General features: G+C 39.1%; 2 protein-coding genes across 2 annotated transcripts; both read left to right on the forward strand.

Annotated features, from left to right (window-relative positions):
- The first annotated feature begins 8,800 nt into the window (after positions 1-8,800).
- LOC135795678 (protein charybde-like) lies at positions 8,801-12,438 on the forward strand. Its single transcript, XM_065307472.1, has 3 exons — positions 8,801-9,074; positions 9,662-10,031; positions 10,120-12,438. The coding sequence occupies exons 1-3, from the start codon at positions 9,029-9,031 to the stop codon at positions 10,202-10,204; spliced, it is 501 nt and encodes a 166-aa protein (XP_065163544.1). The 5' UTR covers positions 8,801-9,028; the 3' UTR covers positions 10,205-12,438.
- Positions 12,439-14,536: 2,098 nt separating this feature from the next.
- On the forward strand, positions 14,537-16,282 carry LOC135795606 (RNA-binding protein 25-like). Its single transcript, XM_065307366.1, has 2 exons — positions 14,537-14,722; positions 14,781-16,282. Exon 2 carries the CDS (start codon positions 14,783-14,785, stop codon positions 16,127-16,129), a length of 1,347 nt encoding a protein of 448 aa, XP_065163438.1. The 5' UTR covers positions 14,537-14,722; positions 14,781-14,782; the 3' UTR covers positions 16,130-16,282.
- Positions 16,283-19,484: the final 3,202 nt, after the last annotated feature.

The following is a 19,484-nucleotide window of genomic DNA, read 5'->3' on the forward strand; positions in this document are numbered from 1 at the left end:
CCAGCGAATCAATCTTTACTCTGCTTCGAACCAAAGAGACAAAGAAGAATCACGAAGCCCCAACAAATCCGGACCCCTCTGCACGCCGCGCATGCATATTAAAAAAAAGCCTGAAATTCCCGTGCGCGACAGGGTATCGCCGAGTGCAGTGCTGGAGAGAAGGACGACGAACAAAGGGAAACGTGGCTACGGCTATGCCACGCTTTGGATCTGTGTGAGTGTAAGAGGGAGTGTGCTTTACGACATTGCCTGCCACACAAAAGCAGTTTTGGTACTCTCCAAATCTACGCCAAACATACAAAGAGCTATATACACTGTGTCCCACCATTAATTTAGAAATAGTTAATTCATTGGGAAGAAAACCCCGGGTAGGTTAGTTTGATGAGCAAAAATACTTAAATTCAGAGAAAACTTGATGGTGACTAATTAATCGCAGGGTTTTGTTATGTTAAGACGAGTTGAATTTTTGAAACCATATGGTATAGTCACCAACACAATCAAGGACATAAACACATCGCAATACTCGTGCGTAGTGCGTATCGAAAGCGTTTAGATCGTCAGGGCCAGCCTGGGACGCGCACTAACATACAGACATACAATCCTATTGCTGATGCAATATAGTATTGGTGAGCTACTGCACAGCAAGGGCCAAATACACCCTAATGGTACGGGTAAATACGGTCGCGCTCTTTGTGCTGTGCTCTATCGTAGGGAATATTGGCCAACACACATCGACAAAGAACTTTTGGGCCAGCAGCACTAGCGCAGCTCCGATGAGTTGTTTGTGACGCAATAATTTGGATTTTGAGAAATTCCCCTTCCTGCAGGGAGTCACGGGTAAAACGCTTATGACCACGACAACTTCGCGAGCGTGGCCAACCGGGGCACACAAAGGAAATTATTGAGACTTTTACGATCCAGGCAGGAAGAAGGGCTCAACGCCGAAATTTATAAACGTTGTTAGGCCTACGTGACTGATGCAACAAAGACGCAGGCCATCATTTTTAACGACAGGGGCTCAAACTTTCCGCAATTGAACGACGCTACAGCCTGAAACAAAGGCAGTCATTTTTGAAGCGCGTTTGTTCGAAATACCTCTAATTAAATGATCCATTTGGCTGGAAAAGCATAAAAACAAGTTATTGTTTTTGTTATTGTTTTTGTTATTGTGAAGCTTAAACATTTTATGTTCATAGTTTTGATTATACTCTCAAGGTCTCGGTATCGCCGGTGACTCACGCCGATCGTGATCCAATTGCGGCTTATTGGCGTGCGTTTAATCTCGCATTTCACGACAATTGGAACAAGAAAATTGAAAGTTTAATCATGGACTGGACCAAGGATAGCCGGCGTGGATGTGCGGCTGTCAGAAAGCGAAAGCAATCATCCGACGAGTTCATTGCGTGCCTATTTAACCGACGAAACTTGTGATGTCGGAAGTCGGAACTACTCCGAATCGCCAGTTTGAAGTTACAAATTTCATCAGCAGCGGAATTCCCGAGATGGTACAGCTGCACATCATAACGTTTCCCAGCCGTGCTGATGTCTAATTTCTTTAAAGAGGAAATGATAAATTCCGAGTTTCCCGTCATTACACCCTCTCCTCGGGTGGCCCAGCCTTCGCTAAGTCCGCACCAGTGGAACTTCAATTAGGAGCGCGGAGGCGCTTGGGGTGCGGTCTTCCGTGTCTGTTCTTCAATTTCCTTTCATAATCACCCGTCCTGCTTTCGCGCACTCCCCGTATGTTACATTGTTGTTGCGGAGCAACCCTCGGTACCGATTACTTCCCAGCCAAGGCTAAACATGCGAAAATTGTTACAAACTTCTTCCGAAACCAACGCAACCAACTCAATGTGTCATAAGATTAACTATCCGATTCGGCGATATTGATGCTGTAGGCGTTCGGAAATTTTTCTAGACAAGTTGCTTACAATTACAAAATATAAAATATTAATGCAAATTCATTTCGTTATCATCGCCTGAATCATACGATCGCGCGACTCGTCCATTCGCGTTTCCTCGCTCACCTTATCAACGCCGGCGAGTATTTTTAGGTCTACGCTTACATTTACTTGGTTGTCATAGGTATGTACAATAAAAATTAAACGTTACAAAATATAAACACACATCTAGCAGGCACGGGACGCGAATATTCGAGAATTTCGACCAGGTTCCTGACTCATATCATGCCACTGCAAGACAATTTCGTTTTTTGTAACACACACACACCACCGCGCGACAATGGTGCTATTTTAATTGTCGTTATTAAATAAATATTTATAAATATAACGTTATCTGCAAGCACAGCACGAATGTCGTTCAAATGACATAGGTAGCGCTGTTTTAAGGCAGTGAGTAATGCCCTGCGTATTTTTAGAAATAAGTATAAAATTGCGAAGCAAACAAAACCGACAAAGCATGCGAACGCCAGCTGGCGAAAGTATAATTATGTTAATGAATTGGTAATGAAAACGAAGCGTTTCTAGAACAATAACTATGTAGGGGAAGGTAGCCTAATTTGGACCAGCGCCTAAGTTGGACCACCACGATATCCGCGGACTGTTGAAGTTTGTGCAAAAATAGACTGGCCCCTCGTTTTACTCGTATTTATAAACAATTAATGCAACTATTTGAGTTAAAACTTGCCGCGTGCTTTCGTCGTGGCAACAACTTCGTGTATCATTGATTATCAAATCTATTATAACGACGTAAGTGCAAGAGCTGTCAAGCCGTTTAAACGTTAGTTTTACTGATTATTATTTTATCATCAGAAAGCTTCTTTATTTATCTATAATTTATAGTATTAATTTTGAGAGGTTATGTTATATTAAAATTGTCGTTGATCATTAAATATAAATTCTTCAAGTTGCCAAAGTTGGACCGAAGACAGGCACCGGGGTTTTAACAGGGAAAACGTATATCATTTTTTCGACCTCCTAGAAAAGCTTGTGGACGAGCACAAATCTTCGAAATGATCCACTGTATGAAATGCCGCACTTTGGTTTATACAAAATGTGCTTGTGTTAGTGCTAAAACTAAAATTTACAATTGTGTCAATTGCCGTTAAAAAAGCATGGTCCAATTTAGGAAACCGCGCGGTCCAATTTAGGAAACCGGTTTCTTAATTTGGACCAAAAACACAATTTTTTAAAATTGAAATTTGAGGGGTATAAATATAATTTTTACTTAAACCAAAAATATCATTTTGTTGGTAAGCCTTGTGAGTTACTTTTCCGCTACTTAATTTTTATTGACAGTTTATATGTGGCTCTATAAATCAAAAAATATAAAAATGGTCCAAATATGGCTACTTTCCCCTACTTATTTGCACACGCTAGCGAAATGTAAGTACTAATCAATTGGATTCAAACGTGGACCTTTTGTGTATCGCGGATGAAATCTGAAATATTAGGAGCGTGCGTTTACCATATTTCATTGTGCGCATAAAATACGTATCATTTATTGCTTGTGACGAGTGCTTTGTAGCAATTGTGGCACAAAGGCACGAAGGCGATTCCATTATTTTCCTGCGTTTCTCGTTTTTACGTCGCTTTGTTACGCGCTCCTTTGTTTTTGCAGCACGGAACGTGTAGAACATGTGAATACATCCGGAATTGTCAAATAATTACCATAATAAAAACAAACATGGATACCCAGAGCAAGCAAACAAAAGTTGTTTACCGGTGCGTTACCACGGAACTGAAGACGAGCCGCATCGATACCCTTTAAATAAATACGCATAAATTTGCAATACGCGTGAAGCAAAGCAGCGCCGAATTGGTCAAACGCGACCGGAATTCAATGCAGGAATTTTGGGACTTGGAAAAAATTGAGAAAATTAAGTCGAAACCCATTGCATAATTCCGTTTTCCTGTTGACACGCACACGACCGTGACACTTCCCCCAAAACCACCTACACCTCACCGTATGAGCTGGAAACAACGGGAACAATGAGACCAGAGAGAAACAGACATAGACAAACAGGTCTTCTTCCTTTGCCTTTGTTGGATACAAGACGTGAATAATTGTCAGGCTCAAGTATTCAATCTACGAAATCTTTACCGGGCGACATTTGTATTCGGAACTGGACACATTCGTATAAATGTAGGGTCAAAACTTTCCATTCGTGCATCGATCGTGAATGCTGATGTATATTTCGTGCCTTTGTCCTCCTTGCTAATTGTTGCGGTCTGTACAAAAATGTTTCAACTCAATCATCACCCGAAAAACTTCGACAATGTTTCGAATTTATTGTTTTACATCGATATGGCCGCATTTTACGACGTACCACAAACACAAAGCACAAGCTGAAGACGAAGGTTGTAAGACGAAGAAGAAGTTATGTATGCATCACCTCCTCGCCCCGGCTTGGCCCTGTCAGCGCGCCGGCAAAAAATATCCGAACAACGAGTAGGCGATGCTCCGACCCGCGGAACCGTAAAGAAAGATAAACATTGAGAAGCAAGAAGTCAGAGTACCGGTTTCGATGGCCGTACACCGGCGTGCTCCTTGCCAGTGAAGGAAAACTACTAGAGAACGACAAGACAAGCGAAGACGTCTACAGTCTTCAGCTCGGACCTTCGTATTCAACTCAACGACGATTACGCAAAAATTCAACTTTGTTGCTGGTGTGATGATGGGGAGTAAGCAGGATGTTGTCCATGCGTAAAAAATAAACTATTTAAGTTTTGGGTGGTGATGATCCAACAAGATAAAATCTAGTAAGCATTTTGGTTGAGTTGCAGTGGTGTGCAGTGGTGATGACCGTAGGTGAAGGAAACGAGTTCGACGCTGTCGACCCAGAGATCCAACCGAAAAAAAAAACCAGCAATATAAATATGTTCTGTTGACACATTTTGTTTTGCTTTATTGTTTCTCTCTTCGCATATGGCAGAGTCGTTGCCTCGTCTCATCCGCTTGGGGACTTGTTGTGGGAGTCACGACAAGGAAGAATATACGCAAAGTAAGATAGAAACTTGAGGAGAGGTGGAAGAAAGACGAAGAACGGCAACAAAGAAGACACGAACGTTTCTTGTGTTCGTTTCTCGAAATCTTCAATTCTTGAAATGTGCAACCGTCTTCCGAGAATACCGGGGACCCGAAACTTAAAGAGCAAAAAAACATTCCACGTCAGCCAAAAATTAAATCGTTTACTCATTCACTCGATACGTCATCGATTTTCGTCGCCTTTATCGCATTTGACTCATTAATCACATCACCACGCCGCTTGTTTTCAGGTGCACACGGAAACACGTAAGCGTAATCCGATAATCTGATTAAATAATCATTTTTTCGTCGAGCTTGCAGAATACGTTTCTTGTGTTTATTCTTCAAGTCATAAAACTTTTATCGCTCAGCTGCACCTCATAAAATTTTCAAGATTTGTTAAACAAATAGAAAAAACAAACATTAAAATTATTATTAAATGTGAAAGTGAATGATCAATTTCGAGAATAAATCGTCTGATGCAATATCAGTATCACTGCCGATCACAATGTATGCTCGCGAGTAATCAAAGTGTAATTGTTTACAATCATGACTGGCCGAAATCAATCGATTTTTTGCACGAAACTGTATAGTTCTATTCACGCGAGTGCAGTTGCTAGGCGCAGCCGAATGCATTGTGTAAACGAATGCAATCAACAATGTTGCGAGGTTGATAAGCGCGGTAATAAAGCTTCTGCACTTCCCTGGTATGATCGGTATGATTAATTACGTGATTATGATACATTGACATGATTCGGCGCTAGTGCGCATGCGCAATCAGACCTTGTGAAAATAAACACCAACAGCCGTACAAGACATTTGTATATCAGCTAAATAAATAAATTCGATTCTTACAAACAGTGTGAGCATTTATGCCATCAAATGCACATTTCACACACACACCCACACACACACACAACCTCAACCGTGAGTTATTGACATTTATATAGGTATGTTGCGAAAAGTAAAGAAAAAAGCCTGTGCAAACATAGTTTACATAATGCATTCGGACGCTGGTAAAATGTTTGAAAACAGCATTTTAATTTTTGTTTTCATTCGATTGTTTGCACATTTTTTTTCACTTAGCATTGTTAATTGCTTATTTCAATAGCAAATCAATGAGTCAGCGCACACGCTCCTACAGTTATTAAACAAAATGCTTTTATCAGTCACACATGAGAGGATCTAGTCTTGTCTAAGGTAATGTCATCTCAAGGCAACTGATACGGACGAAAATTGTTTACGCAAAAAGAAGCGCACATTTTCATCTTGATTAGCACCAGCCTTGAAAACAGCGACGAACTAAAAATAAATCTAGGACAAAACGCGAGCCGTTATCAATCTTATCAGTATCACTAATCGCACACATTAAAATATAATAAATATTTAATTCGAATAACAAATTCGCTGGATAAACAATGTGAATTCTAATTAGTTGCTCACGTGCTCACGTTTGTTTGTTTTTCGATTGGAAAGGTTAGAGGCGAGGCGCAATGAAATCAATTTCAGTATTACATCTGCCCATCAGTATTAAATCAGCAAACAGTTTTGCTACATGCAAAATAATGTAAATTTTCATCACCCGGGCTGGCGCAAAAATGCTCTACGAGGTCGTTAATAGTAGCTAGAGTTTTTGAACAATTACCTAATTAATATCAGCAAGATACGTAAACAGGTAGCCGTATTTCATCATCTAAAAGTTTTTATATTGTGTTTTGATCGCAAACTCGCCAAATTCGAGTGGAAAATTTTCAGCTTTCTCTCTTTGGACGAGCGTCACCTCCATGTGAGCATGAACATCCTTTGGCTGCACTCGAGAGAGAGCATGACCAACACTAACATTTACATTCGAATAGAAAATACGCACGGTGGGCACCTCTCCAAGAAGTTCTTCTTCAACTGGCTGGTGATTATGCTTTAGTAAACGTCACACGTTTCACGGTCAGCGCGCCAACTTGTTAAATCAATCGCCTCTACGATGCATGAATATTTCATTTCCGACTTTTTATTGTGCATGAAGATCGAGTATTCGGCGATGTTTTGATTAGGATTTGTAACACATAATTCTTTTTGCACAACGCGTATCCAAGACCTCAAAATCTCAAGGTGCACGGCCCGGTATATCGATCGTGCGTTAGTAACTTTCCAACGCATTGCATCATCATTAAGTTTATTTTTATTTCGCTAAAATGCAAATCACAATCATGGGCTAACAAACGCCCCCCTCTTCACGCATGAATTCATTCTGATGTTTTTCGGTGCCGCTTTGATGAAAATTTCGAATTTTCGCGATGCAGAACTCGAATCTGGAGCTGAGGCGTTCGTTGGCCTCCGATATTTATAGCGATAAGTTTTGTTCGAAGCGGTCACACTCTAGCCGAGCATTGTGTGCATGTACACACTCTCAAAGGGAAAAAAGGGATGTCTGCATGTGTGTGCTCATTAAACGCATATGCTACAGCTGTTTCTCGATGCGTGTGCGAACTTAGGGGCCCGGTTTTCGTGCAATTTCATTCCGGATGTCGCAATATTTATTTATTATGAATCAGAAAAATATAATATCGAATTCGTACATGATGAAATCGTCGGTGGAGGTTGCGATTTACGGGAAAGCCGCGCTGCGGTAGCCGGCCAGCGTCGACAAATTTTGTAACAAAGAAAATCGATAGGAAACGCAACAACCGACACGCAACGCGAAACGCAACAGAAAAATCAGGTTCAGTTGGCCGGCGCTCGCGCATTGCGGCCCCAGGCTTCCGCACGTACGCACAAAGGATTCCGCACACAAAGAGCCACAGGTTCTCAATCTGGAACCCAATAGGAATCTCCTCATATGCATGTTTAAAAAATGATTCGCTACGAATCGACGTGTTGCGAACATGTTTCTAGCATTGATATCGACCAGGGTTGCTCGTCGCCTATGGTTTCGTAGATTCAACGTTTTTTAACGGCTTTGGAAAGTGCTCAGTTGGAAAACTGGCAAAACGAGTAGTCAGATCAAAAACCACTGGATTCTAGAATATTCTTTACTTTCTCATCAATATCGAAACGAGCTGCACTCAATCCTCGGGCAAATTTCATAGCTAAGGCAAACCCGATCAAACGCAGAGAACAGAATATCTGTCAAAATCTTCCAACACGAAACCTACTTCTACAACCGCGAGCTGTGGAAGCCGCGGAACTAGTTCTAGATGATCTACTCTGGCGAAGAACAAAGAACGGCTCGAAGCTGAAGCTGGGGCCAAGTAGATGAGCGCATATGAATATGAATATAAGCGGGGAGCTCTCTTTTCGTTGTTTTCGAGGTTGGTAGATGCGATCTGCGTTCGATCACGTATGCCACCAGAGCCCCGCGATCAGCGGGGCAACCATCCAGCCGTGCGCAACGCAACGATCGCATACACACCGATCATCTGTTTCGCTGGCGTGCGTGTATGTGTATGTTGCCGGCCGGTTTTCCAACACAGGCGCACTGCCGGGTGTTGTACGTGAACCCAGGCCGAACGACGAGGGGGAGAAGGTGACGAAATAAAATCCATAAAATGCATCAAAACTCGACTATTTCATCGAATTTCACGCGGAAAATCACAAAATATATAGATTCTTACACCCGAAATCTAGTGGCTCCCGAAAAATGGCGCAAATCGGTGTACATTTACCAAAAAGGCGGCTTTGATGCAATGTCAAATAGTCGAGTTTTGCTTGCGATCGGAACATCCTTTGTTCGCCGGTGCGGCCTGGGTCTAGTTGTGTGAGTGCGGCTGGTGGGGCAGCAAGCTGCAGAGTGGTGGCGGGTATAAATACAAGCCGCCAGCTGATCACCCAAACAGTTGCTTTCTGGTTAGGGAACGGAGAAGACGAGGTGTAGAGGTTCAGATTTAGGAACTCTTTGTGAAAGCAGTGCAACAACAACTTGTCTCATACTTTAACTTTAAACAACATCGTTTTGTGCGCGACAGTAAACATCGAGCAACATTGTGATATCAAACGACGTACTTATTAGTATTCTGTGCACGTCCCAGTAAGACTACAGTTAGCAACAATGGAAGTTCTTAACATTTCAAATGTCGACTACAATAATCAAGAAGGTATGTACCTATTATCATCTGTTGTGATAGTGTTGAGTGTTAATGGTACCCTGGGTATCCCCTTGGGCCATGATTGGAGATTTTCAAGATCTCGAAGTTTTTTTTTAAACTTTAAAACTTTGGTCAGATTCATGCATGATTGTTTAATGGTAAGAAAAATGAGTCAGGACGTTATCCTGCAACATTAGGGCTTAGGATACAGGTCGGGAGAGCCTGACGGAAAAAAAATCGCGATCAGCTGTATACTGTAACGGCGCTCAGCTCCCGTTTCGACCGGCCGGCTTTCTATTGGCTCATATGACCTGAAATGACCTCCATGCAATGGCGGTTTGCGTGCGCTTTCCTTCTCGCAGATATTGGAAGTGCAGCGCGTGCGAGGAGGACAGCGCGCTTGGCAACCAGAAAGCGGGTTTCACTCTCTATGGGCCTCTCTCCCCACTAGACCTCACTAGATCTGCGTAGGCCTGCTACTGCTGGCGGCCTCTATCATGCATGTTGACAACTACTGACTCTTCATGTTTTTTTTTTTAATTATTATTTTTTAAACCTGCGGTGTATTGTATATTTATGCTATGTTTTTTTTACAGCTTGGTCCTATGATAGTGATCCCTTCACGGACGATGAAGGTGAGTGCGCAAAGACCATCAACGCGCTCGCCGATCGGCTTGTAGAGGAGTTGAAGAACGCAAAACGGGATCACTTCTCCAGCGGCGAGGTGCTGTTGCCGGCAGGTCTGCTACAGCGCATCAGCCGTGATATTCTTGCGGAGGCGGAACGCGAACCGTGCGGTCTGCGCGGTTGCACACTCTACTTGCGCTTCAAGGGCGAAGAGGCGGCGCGCGAGATAACACTTGGTACCGTCAAGTTTGACCGTGCAACCGCCTCCACCTTCGAAGTTACGCTACTTCTCAAACAATCAACTGCTGGGTGGAACTTTTTCTTGCCACAATTCCTGAAGTAAGTGTTCAATTATTTTTGCAACTACCATTTATTTTAATCATTGCTCCGGGATCATTTTCTAACTTGATTTTTATTATTTTTATAGAAAAATTACTCGAGGTGGTACTGTGATGATAGATGCTGATTACAAATTGCAAAAGAACAAACTGTATCGTTCTTACTGCGATTAGATCCGCACAATCGACGTCCATCCCTCCTTCAAGCCCTCTTCTTCAACAGTCGGCGCCATCGTCTCTTCAATTTTCTGACGGTGCGCAACCTGGTATGCAAATCTTCTGTCTGTATAAGTAGCGCGGCGACGATAGAAACGTTTTTTTTTAATGAAAAGAAAAACGGTGATGACACGTGATAGAAAGCAAGGAGTTGTTGAGTGTGAGAGAATGCGGGAATGAAGGAGCGCAGGGAGAAACAACAAATTTCTTTGCAAATAAGTTAAGACTGAACGCCATTTTCGCCATGGAATGAGAAATATATCATATTCACATGATAACAAATTAATTATTAAAAGGCAAACAAAAAAATTGGATTCGAACGCGTATCATATCACGTTTTCATAGTTACGCAGAATTGGTGACAATGGAAATGCAATTTCATTGAATATTTATAGAAGTTTCGTTGCAAATTCATTAACTTATCGAAACATCGTCGCGTTTTTCTTCAAGAAGATGACACGACTCCAACACAAACATACATACGTGTTATTTATTTTTTAATTAATGTCTGTTAATTAATCATTACTTCATTACTATTCATTAAGATCATTATTATTAATTGAGATAAGAGAATTGCTTTAAGGTTTAATACTTTTAAAATGATGAAAAGAGCAAGCAAGCATGTGAGAAAAGCGAAACGTGATAATAACATAGCAAACAAAACACTAATATGAGAGAGAGAGAGAAATTTTTATTATTCATTTCGAAATAATTTCAAGTGCAACTAAAAACATTTTCCTTTAATTTCAACCCGGAAAATGCGGATTTTTTGCAATAAAAATCAAACTGAGAACAGAATATCGATTTGCTTTAGAGTTTAGTTTGTTTGAATTTTGAATTTTTATCGTGTGGCACTGGCCAACGAGAAATATTGAATCGAAATATCAGTATTTTGTAATTTTTATGTACTTCTATGCTTAAATTATGTTCGGAATCGAATCTGCAATTGCAACAAATGGGAAATCGATGAAAACGAATTATTCAACAAACAAAAAAAAATTGTTAGCTTCTTATTTTGTGATATTAGTTAGTTTTTGAAGAGATGAAGAAAACAAATCGTCAACTTCAGAAGCGCACACATCGAGCGATCCTCTCGAGAGATCAGAGCTTTAACTTTCATCGGCTTTAATGAAACGAACGCGAAACCAAACGACCAAAAAACAACCGTTCACAATTACAAAATTTTGAGGATCGTACTTTAAAGAGATGTGGAATTATCTTCGCTATCAATGTCAATGTGATTTTATTAATTGAGAAATTTAAGCGAAAATACAAGTGTGACGGTCATCATGTTGATCTCAGAATTTTTCGTGGTGGAGAATTAAATTTACGTTTCCCGTTTTTTTAAATCCAAGAGAAAAATACAAAAAAAATTTAATCAACTATTATTATTATCATATATATATATTAAAATATATATATATACGAATTATTGTGAAGAAATGTATTTGTATAATGTATAAATAAGGAACAAACAAATGTATATGTATAAGTTATATTGATAACTGGCAAAGTCGGGACGGAATTAATGGCGGCCGTGCAGATGGAGAAGAAATTGTGAAAATACAAAAAAAAATTGTGAACGATAATGAATTTGTGTTACTAGATTTTAGTAGATATTATCTAATTATAGTATATTATATATTTATGTACGAGAAATGCAGAGATACATGTTGCAGAAGCAAAGAAAGTGAGAGGCTATCGAATGATCTATATCTTTATTCATGGAGGCACAGAGGCGGTTGGCGGCGGGTGGTACAGTCTTCTATCAAGATTATTTATTCATGTATTAGTCGTCTTCGTTGACGACTGCGCCATTCCGCCACCAATCAGCGCTCTATTGTGTCAAAAAACACACTTTTCGGCAAATTGTCCAAATCTTTTGCGAAACACACTGATATAATGTGAACTAACGATGGTAGCATCCGTAGATTTTTGTATTCTAACAATATTGTATAATGATAAGAAATATAACTGTGTGATAGTGCGTCCGGCCACGTTTTTGCTGGCCGTGATAAAAGCACACGTCTCAATCGATGAAACATGAAGCTTTTTTGTAAAAAAAGATTGATACAATGATACATATATATATATATATATATATGATATATTGAAGAATGCTGAAGAAATGATTACTGAGATGATACAAAATCTGAAAATATTTAATAAATATTATATATTGACGTACAAAACTTGATGTTTTATTGCTTCTTGTTGCCTTGAACCCCACGCCGGTAAGTAATTAAAATGTAATTGCTTGTTTACAATCGCTTTTTGCTTCACCTTCGCTCACTGGTTGCGTTGGTAATACTCTCAGGTAGCAGATTGGCGACTCCTACAACACCTGTATCAGTGAGGATGGCATTTGGGACCATTTCCGATTTATTAATAGGTGCGGATGTGAACAATGCGATTTCTGGCAGAGTAATAGGCATCGCTGTAGTTTCTTTTTCTTTTTTAATCTCCTTAGTGATGTTACGCATGTAAAGCTCATGGAAAACGATCGTTGGACGACTCCAGTGCTTGTGATCTGGTGTGGCATTGATTTTGGGCAAACGGTCATCCACTTCCGGCAGGCGGTGCTTTACCGTTGGGGCAGGAGTGGCCCATTCGGGAATCGCATGCGTCCTGCGTGTTGTTTGGCTGAACTTATCGTAGTCGGCGGCATTTGCCGGCCAGGGTGCACCAGGTGGGACAATTTGTCCCACTAGTGCTGAAGAACATGGCGCCATTAAGGTAAAAACACTTATTAAAAGTGTTAATAACACTACAGACAGAAAAAGAATAGAAATAAAGATCATTAGGCAATGAGTTAACATATACTGCACTTACTTGTGGTTTTTGTGGACGTTTAATATTATTTGTTGTTTGTTTAAGGCATAATGGACGCACACGGACGTCTTGAGTTTATGCGAGAGGACTGGACACTGGCCAAGTGTAACCAGTGGAGGCCAGTAAAAACAAGCGTTCGGGATTTAATTGTGGGAATACCATAAAACCTGTTTCTTGAATGAATCAACCAATGCGATGCGCAGAAATTTTGTGATTACTTTCAAAGGGACAATTTTTAGTACTTTATATAGTGTGAGTGGAAAACAATTCATTACATTACATTACATTACTGTTGCATATAAAATTGTGTTTTTCTACTTCCACCTTTAAAGCGCCCGTTTTTGCTCGCTTTTGACACACAAAAGTGGTACTTTCAACATGGACGGCCGTGACTAAAGTATTAAAAACAGCGTATTTAAAACAAGCGCTGCTGCTGCAATACAAAAGTTCAAATACAAAAACCTTAACGTGGCAATAGAGTGGAAGTAGAAAAAAAAGGATAAGGATCACGTGGGTAAACATTGTTAAACACGTTGATTAAACGCTAGCTACGCTTGGTCTAAATCAATCTCGTGACTAAAACTCCAGTTTAACCATTTGAATCTTATTATACCTACAAATTTCACTATGGGACTAGGTAAATGAAGATGTTTTAGATAGAAATTCAGTAAGATTCATTGTCAAATAGGTACCTAATATTCAAATATTAAATCAATTTTCAAAATTTTAAAGTGTTCAAAACTCCCTGTATGAGTTGTGACAGTCGGGTTATGTTTCGTTTTTTTTAGTCAGCAACAGACACCACCTGATAAAGTCATGTTAAAACCGTTAGAATTAACTTTAGCAATAATTAAACCTCACGTGGTTGCTAATCCTATTGCATTAGCGGATATACGTCAAATGATAATATCTTCTCAATTTAAAATCGTGTGCTCGAAACGGAAAAAACTCTCTCAAGAAGATGCATGTAACTTCTACAAAGAGCATGAAAACAAATTTTTCTACAGCAGGCTTGTGACTTTTATGACCAGGTAAAAATAACATTCAGTTGAATATGTTTCTTATTTTTAAAAATATTGTTTCATAGTGGGCCTTTGGATTTGTATGTAATGGCAAGACATGATGCAATCAAACACTGGAGAACTTTAATGGGTCCTACAAAAGTTTTCCGGGCACAGTTTAGTCATCCTGACACTATAAGAGGCACATATGGATTGAGTGATACTAGAAATGCAACCCATGGTTCAGGTATGTTGAGATTAAATCATTTTATAGAGATTTTAAACAGTTGCAGTGTTTTAGATTCATGTGAGTCAGTACGCAAAGAAATTGCATTTTTCTTTCCTGATTTTAACATTACACATTGGTATAAACATGAAGCTGCTTTATTTGAACAGGATTTGACAGGTTTTACATTTAACCAAAGAGAGTTTCTTCATGAATTGAAGAAGTAAGGATAAGAAGTAATTTTAAATTGACTTGTAAATATAAATATAATAAATTAAAATAGGCGCACTGAAGATATTAGATATGTATGTAATAGCAAATGTGTTCAGTGAGTTGCCTACCTTAAAAGTGTATAACCTGACGCATTTTGTTTCCAAACACGTGTCTGTCACAACATTCTTCTTGGAAGCCTGAAAAGTAAGTAAATTTCAACATTTAAAGAAATTAAGATAATGTTATTAATATATTTTGTTAGAAATGACTCGCTTTGCACGTGCGAAAGGCTCCAAAGCGTCTAATGAGCGCGTTGCTGAAGAAGCTACATCATGGGCTGAGATGAAGCATCAATTGAATGAAAAGAAAGAAGAAGTGGAGCATCAGAAGAAGCAAAAGGAAGCTGACCTAAAACGGAAAAACAATTACGATAACTTCATCAAGGAGGTGGAGAAAGAAGAAGCAAAGAAAAGTGAGTGGGCTGATTTTCCTGGAACACTTATTGTACAGAAGAAAAAAGCAAATCAGAAGGTTTTGGCTAACAAAAAAGACAATGTAGTAAAAGCCACTGCATCTAAACCTACTGAAGTAGATGAAGTAGATAAGGTTGATGATGGTATGGAAGTGCCCAAAAATAACAATAAGAAAAGAAAGCTGAATGCAAAGGAGGATTCAAGTACAAAGAATACAAACAAAAACAACAAATCAAAGAAGTTGAAGAAAAATGAAGTTGTGGTACCTATTAAAAAGACTGTTGAAGAAATGTCTGAGGAAGAAAGAAGAAAATTTGAAAAGAAGAAAGATAAGAAGGTAAAGCAGTTAGAAAAACGAAAGATAAAGAAACAACAGATGAAAGAACAAAAAGAAGCAAATAATAATGTTCAGAAACCACAAAATACTAAACTTTCACCCAAAGTGAAGAAATTCGATTCAAATAAAGAGCATAAACGTCGCAAACCGGTGGAAGAAGTACAGAAATTAAACATAAATGGCAAAGAAATCGATGTGGTTCTTTATGATGGTTTTCCCATTAAACGTGAGGATGCTGATCGACTTCATGCACTCCGGAAGCAGATGATCAGTAAAGGTTTGCCTCGCAGCGAGGTGAATATGGCGATGAAGTTGGAGCGTCGTCGGGCAGAGAAGGCGCTCACACGGGACAAGAAGAACGTTTGCTACAATTGCCGACAATCGGGACATGTCCTCTCCGAATGTCCGGCAATTGCAGCTGATGGTAACATGGACACCGCCGCTAGTGGTATTTGCTTTAAGTGCGGCTCCACGGAGCACACCGCTTTCGCCTGCAAGGTTGTCAAGAGTCAGGAATTCCGTTTTGCGTCGTGTTTTATTTGTAAGGAACAAGGACATATTTCTTGGCAATGCCCGGATAACGCACGTGGCTTGTATCCGAAGGGAGGCGGGTGTAAACTATGTGGCGATGTTACACATCTGAAAAAGGATTGTCCGAAGCACGTTGCCGAGCAAGAGGCAGGCGCAATTAGTTTGCCTACTCTCACAGATTCCAATCCGGATGCTTTAGAGTTTCAGACGACTGGATCAGTTGCTTCAGGAGGCCCTAAAGCTAACAAGATTAAACAAGTTAAATTTTAAAGCTGTGTACCGCATTTTACCCTGATATATAATTGCGCATTGAATTATTGTACAAGTACAATTAATTCTGGCTTGTGAAAGCATATATGAATGAATTTTGGACCTGTTCTTTGCACACTTCAATAAAACATTATTGGTTTTTGTTTCAAGAAACTGTTCATCTTACCTAGGTTTTCGCTTATAAACAACTTTGTTTATCGTGCTTACTAGTCGCGTACAGTTGCAGCCTGAAGAGCACCCCACTTATGCGATTTTTCGTTATGAAGTATGAGAAACATTTAACAATTGTTTCGTGTGCAATACTCCCGGCTTATCGCGGTTTGTGTATAAACAACAGCTCTATGGTACGCTCGCGCTACGAAAATTCGCGCGTTTTAGTTATTTCTTACCAGCACCCGGCTTGGCACCTTTTTTTCATTTCAATTAAATGAATCATAGTAGTACATTTTAGTGATACACAATTTGGCACATTTTTGTGCTGAAAACGATTATAAAATTTGCGTTAGTCTATTAGATTATCTCTGTAATTACATCTCTGTAAGAACATTTTGGGTCAAAATAACGCTTGTAATGCAAAACCATTATTCCAAACCAAAGAAGGAAAAGAAGACCCCAAAGCCAAACAATAAAAAGAAATCTAAGTATTCCACCAGTTGTTAGCATAATACCTCTGATAGTAATTAATGGGCGCATAAATGCCACTTTGGTGTTTCAAGTCACTAATTATTGTATTTCCGTTCTTGCATCAGATTGTAACTATCCGCCGGGAAACTCTCAGAAATGCAATTTTTGTGCTTCGAGTTACTAATTTATTGGTTTTTGGGGTCTACCATTTGAACTTGGGTTCGTAGGGTAACCGCTCATTGCATCAGATTGCTAGTCTTGGAAAGATTTTAATGATTTTAATGGTTAATGATTTTCGTAAATACCATTTGTAATTAATATTTAAAAAATTATATCTTGGATACAAGCTTGATAACATTGTTCAAATTTCAGGACTCCTTAAGGATATAACAGAGCAACTTTTCTGAAAATTAGGAGCAAATCGAAGTTTGGAGAAAAAAGTTCTAGCTACTTGAAAACAGCAATTTTTAAAATTTGATCGGTTTTGGACGGCTATAACTTTACTTAATTGAAGCAATCAAGCAAAAACTGCAAAGATTCTATTAAAGTATACCCCAATAGCTGCTGGTCGACCCTTAACTTGAAACACTGTACATATACTAGCGTAAATTTTAACCATAACGGTTTGTTAGAGGCTGTCAGCTAAACCCCATATAAGTTTAGACCAAATATCTATTTTTCCTCAAAAGAAGGGAGTCTACTGAGAAGAATGCCGTTTGGTAGGCGTCTTTAAGTTGTATAGAAGCTGAGATATAAATGATTGCAATTAAAAAAAATCTCCAGCGGCCGAATTTGCTCATATCGAGCCCAAATTTTCAGGATCGTCTTCTTTTAAGGTGTACTTTTGACGAAAAAATTGACATCAAAATCACTGATATATATATATATAAAATTTAATAATACGGCTTAAGTATTCTACAAAGAAAATGGATTTGTTTGTTAAACTTGGTCATTTGTTAATTCGTGGAAGTAAGCCACGTGTGTACCTATTGTGAAAAGATTTTTAGTTTGAACTGACAATTTGCAGAAAAATGTTTGTAAATAAGTAGGTATGTAAGTAATGTCAAGTAAAAATTTCATCAAACTTTTTAATGTTATAGGTTCAATCGCATTTTTTTATTATACATGTTTATGACTTAGTTAATAAAAGATTTAGTTAATCTTATATACTTGTAGCCCAGTCATTTGGTAGTTTTGCTTGGAAAATAGTGCGGGATTGTTGAAAATTGGTATTCATATAGATTTCGAGGTGCTCTTTACGAATTTCAACTTTGCCACCTCGTATCTTGTTCGCTCGAGCCACCATCTTGGAAAAATGGTGCCAAAAAACAGTTTTTTGACCATATCTCCTTTCCGACTAATTTTACGATAAATATATCTATATAATAAATTAAACTAGAGAAAATTTCCTATAATTTATGTAAGTACCCTTTTCTTGTAAAATTAATAGTTTTAGCGTACGGGCGCCGCAAAATCTACTTCAACATTAATTTTTGCCAAAAACTCATTTCTACACCACCATGAGGTAGAGTACGTGGCGCGTTTGTTTTTTTTATCGTGGTATCCCCAGTAGGCCTAATCCACACGCACTATTCCAAAATTTAATGGATTGTCTTCCGATACGCTCTTCGCGATAGACCAAGTGTTCTGTGTTAATTGTCTTCAGGACCGATCGAAATATCACAAGTACAAATTTCTTCCAAACTATCCGTGATGGGATTATCGTTTTCACTGCAATCTTGGTTCTTGAGTTCATCATACGTGTGCTCAAAAACGGTAATCGTTTCTTCCTCCTTATCGCTATCTTGTGATGGAACTTGCGAATTATCACAGGTACCACTGCAATTTGTTCAGATAACGGAGCACTTCATTCCAGTCTTTCTGCAGCCGCAGGCTTTCTGACATCCCTTTTTGCATTTGCAAGATATTAGTTTTAACAATGTTTCGGGAGCTGGGGGCTCAAGTGTGCTGACAGGATTTAGCCCATTCTTGTTTCTTTTCCATCCCCATTGTTCTGCATTTAGTTCATTCCCATACTACTATTTAACTTGGTGATAAGTTCTGAACGAATGTTGTCGGACTGCGACTTCAGTTGGTGGTAGCGATGCAATATTAAATTTATTTTTGTATGCTGATTTTGTGAAGTTGGCATATCTATAGATGTTTGAAGACATATTTTGCATAGTTTTCACATCGCTGTAACTGTATAATTTAAGAAGGAAGAATTCGCCAGCTGTAGCAATGATCTCTGTACCAGCCTTTGGGTTTTTGAATACCTGGACAACTTCGTTTAAATCTGGATTTTTGCGGAGTACATTAATACATTTTACTTTTCCTTGATGAAAGAGTGCAGATGTTGTATCACAGCCACAAAAAGCATGTAAGAATAATATGTGATCTGCCGCTGTGTGATCGATCATGCTTTTGGTTGAATAGATTTGTTGCAAAATTTTTCCTTTTTCTGGTTTTAGCAAATATATGTTTGAACACATTGAAAGTGCCGTCAAAAGAACAAGAAGATCTACATCTTCGCCGAAAACATGCACGAATTGTGATACTGTGCATTGGCTGCGACCAAATCATAAACACGCTCGAGGCATTCAACAATCGCTCTACCCCAATCATCATTACGTGCTTTAGGACGTTCTGAAATAGTGTTTTTCATCGATAATTTATGTACGCTATACACAATATTTCGATCACTCAAATGCGTTCATTTTTATTTCGCTAT

This window comes from Atheta coriaria, unplaced genomic scaffold, assembly GCF_025399875.1.
Source record: "Atheta coriaria isolate IRGN ID8LTWV9N9 unplaced genomic scaffold, Caltech_Dcor_3.1 hic_scaffold_1_pilon, whole genome shotgun sequence".
Taxonomy (NCBI): Eukaryota; Metazoa; Arthropoda; class Insecta; order Coleoptera; family Staphylinidae; genus Dalotia; species Dalotia coriaria.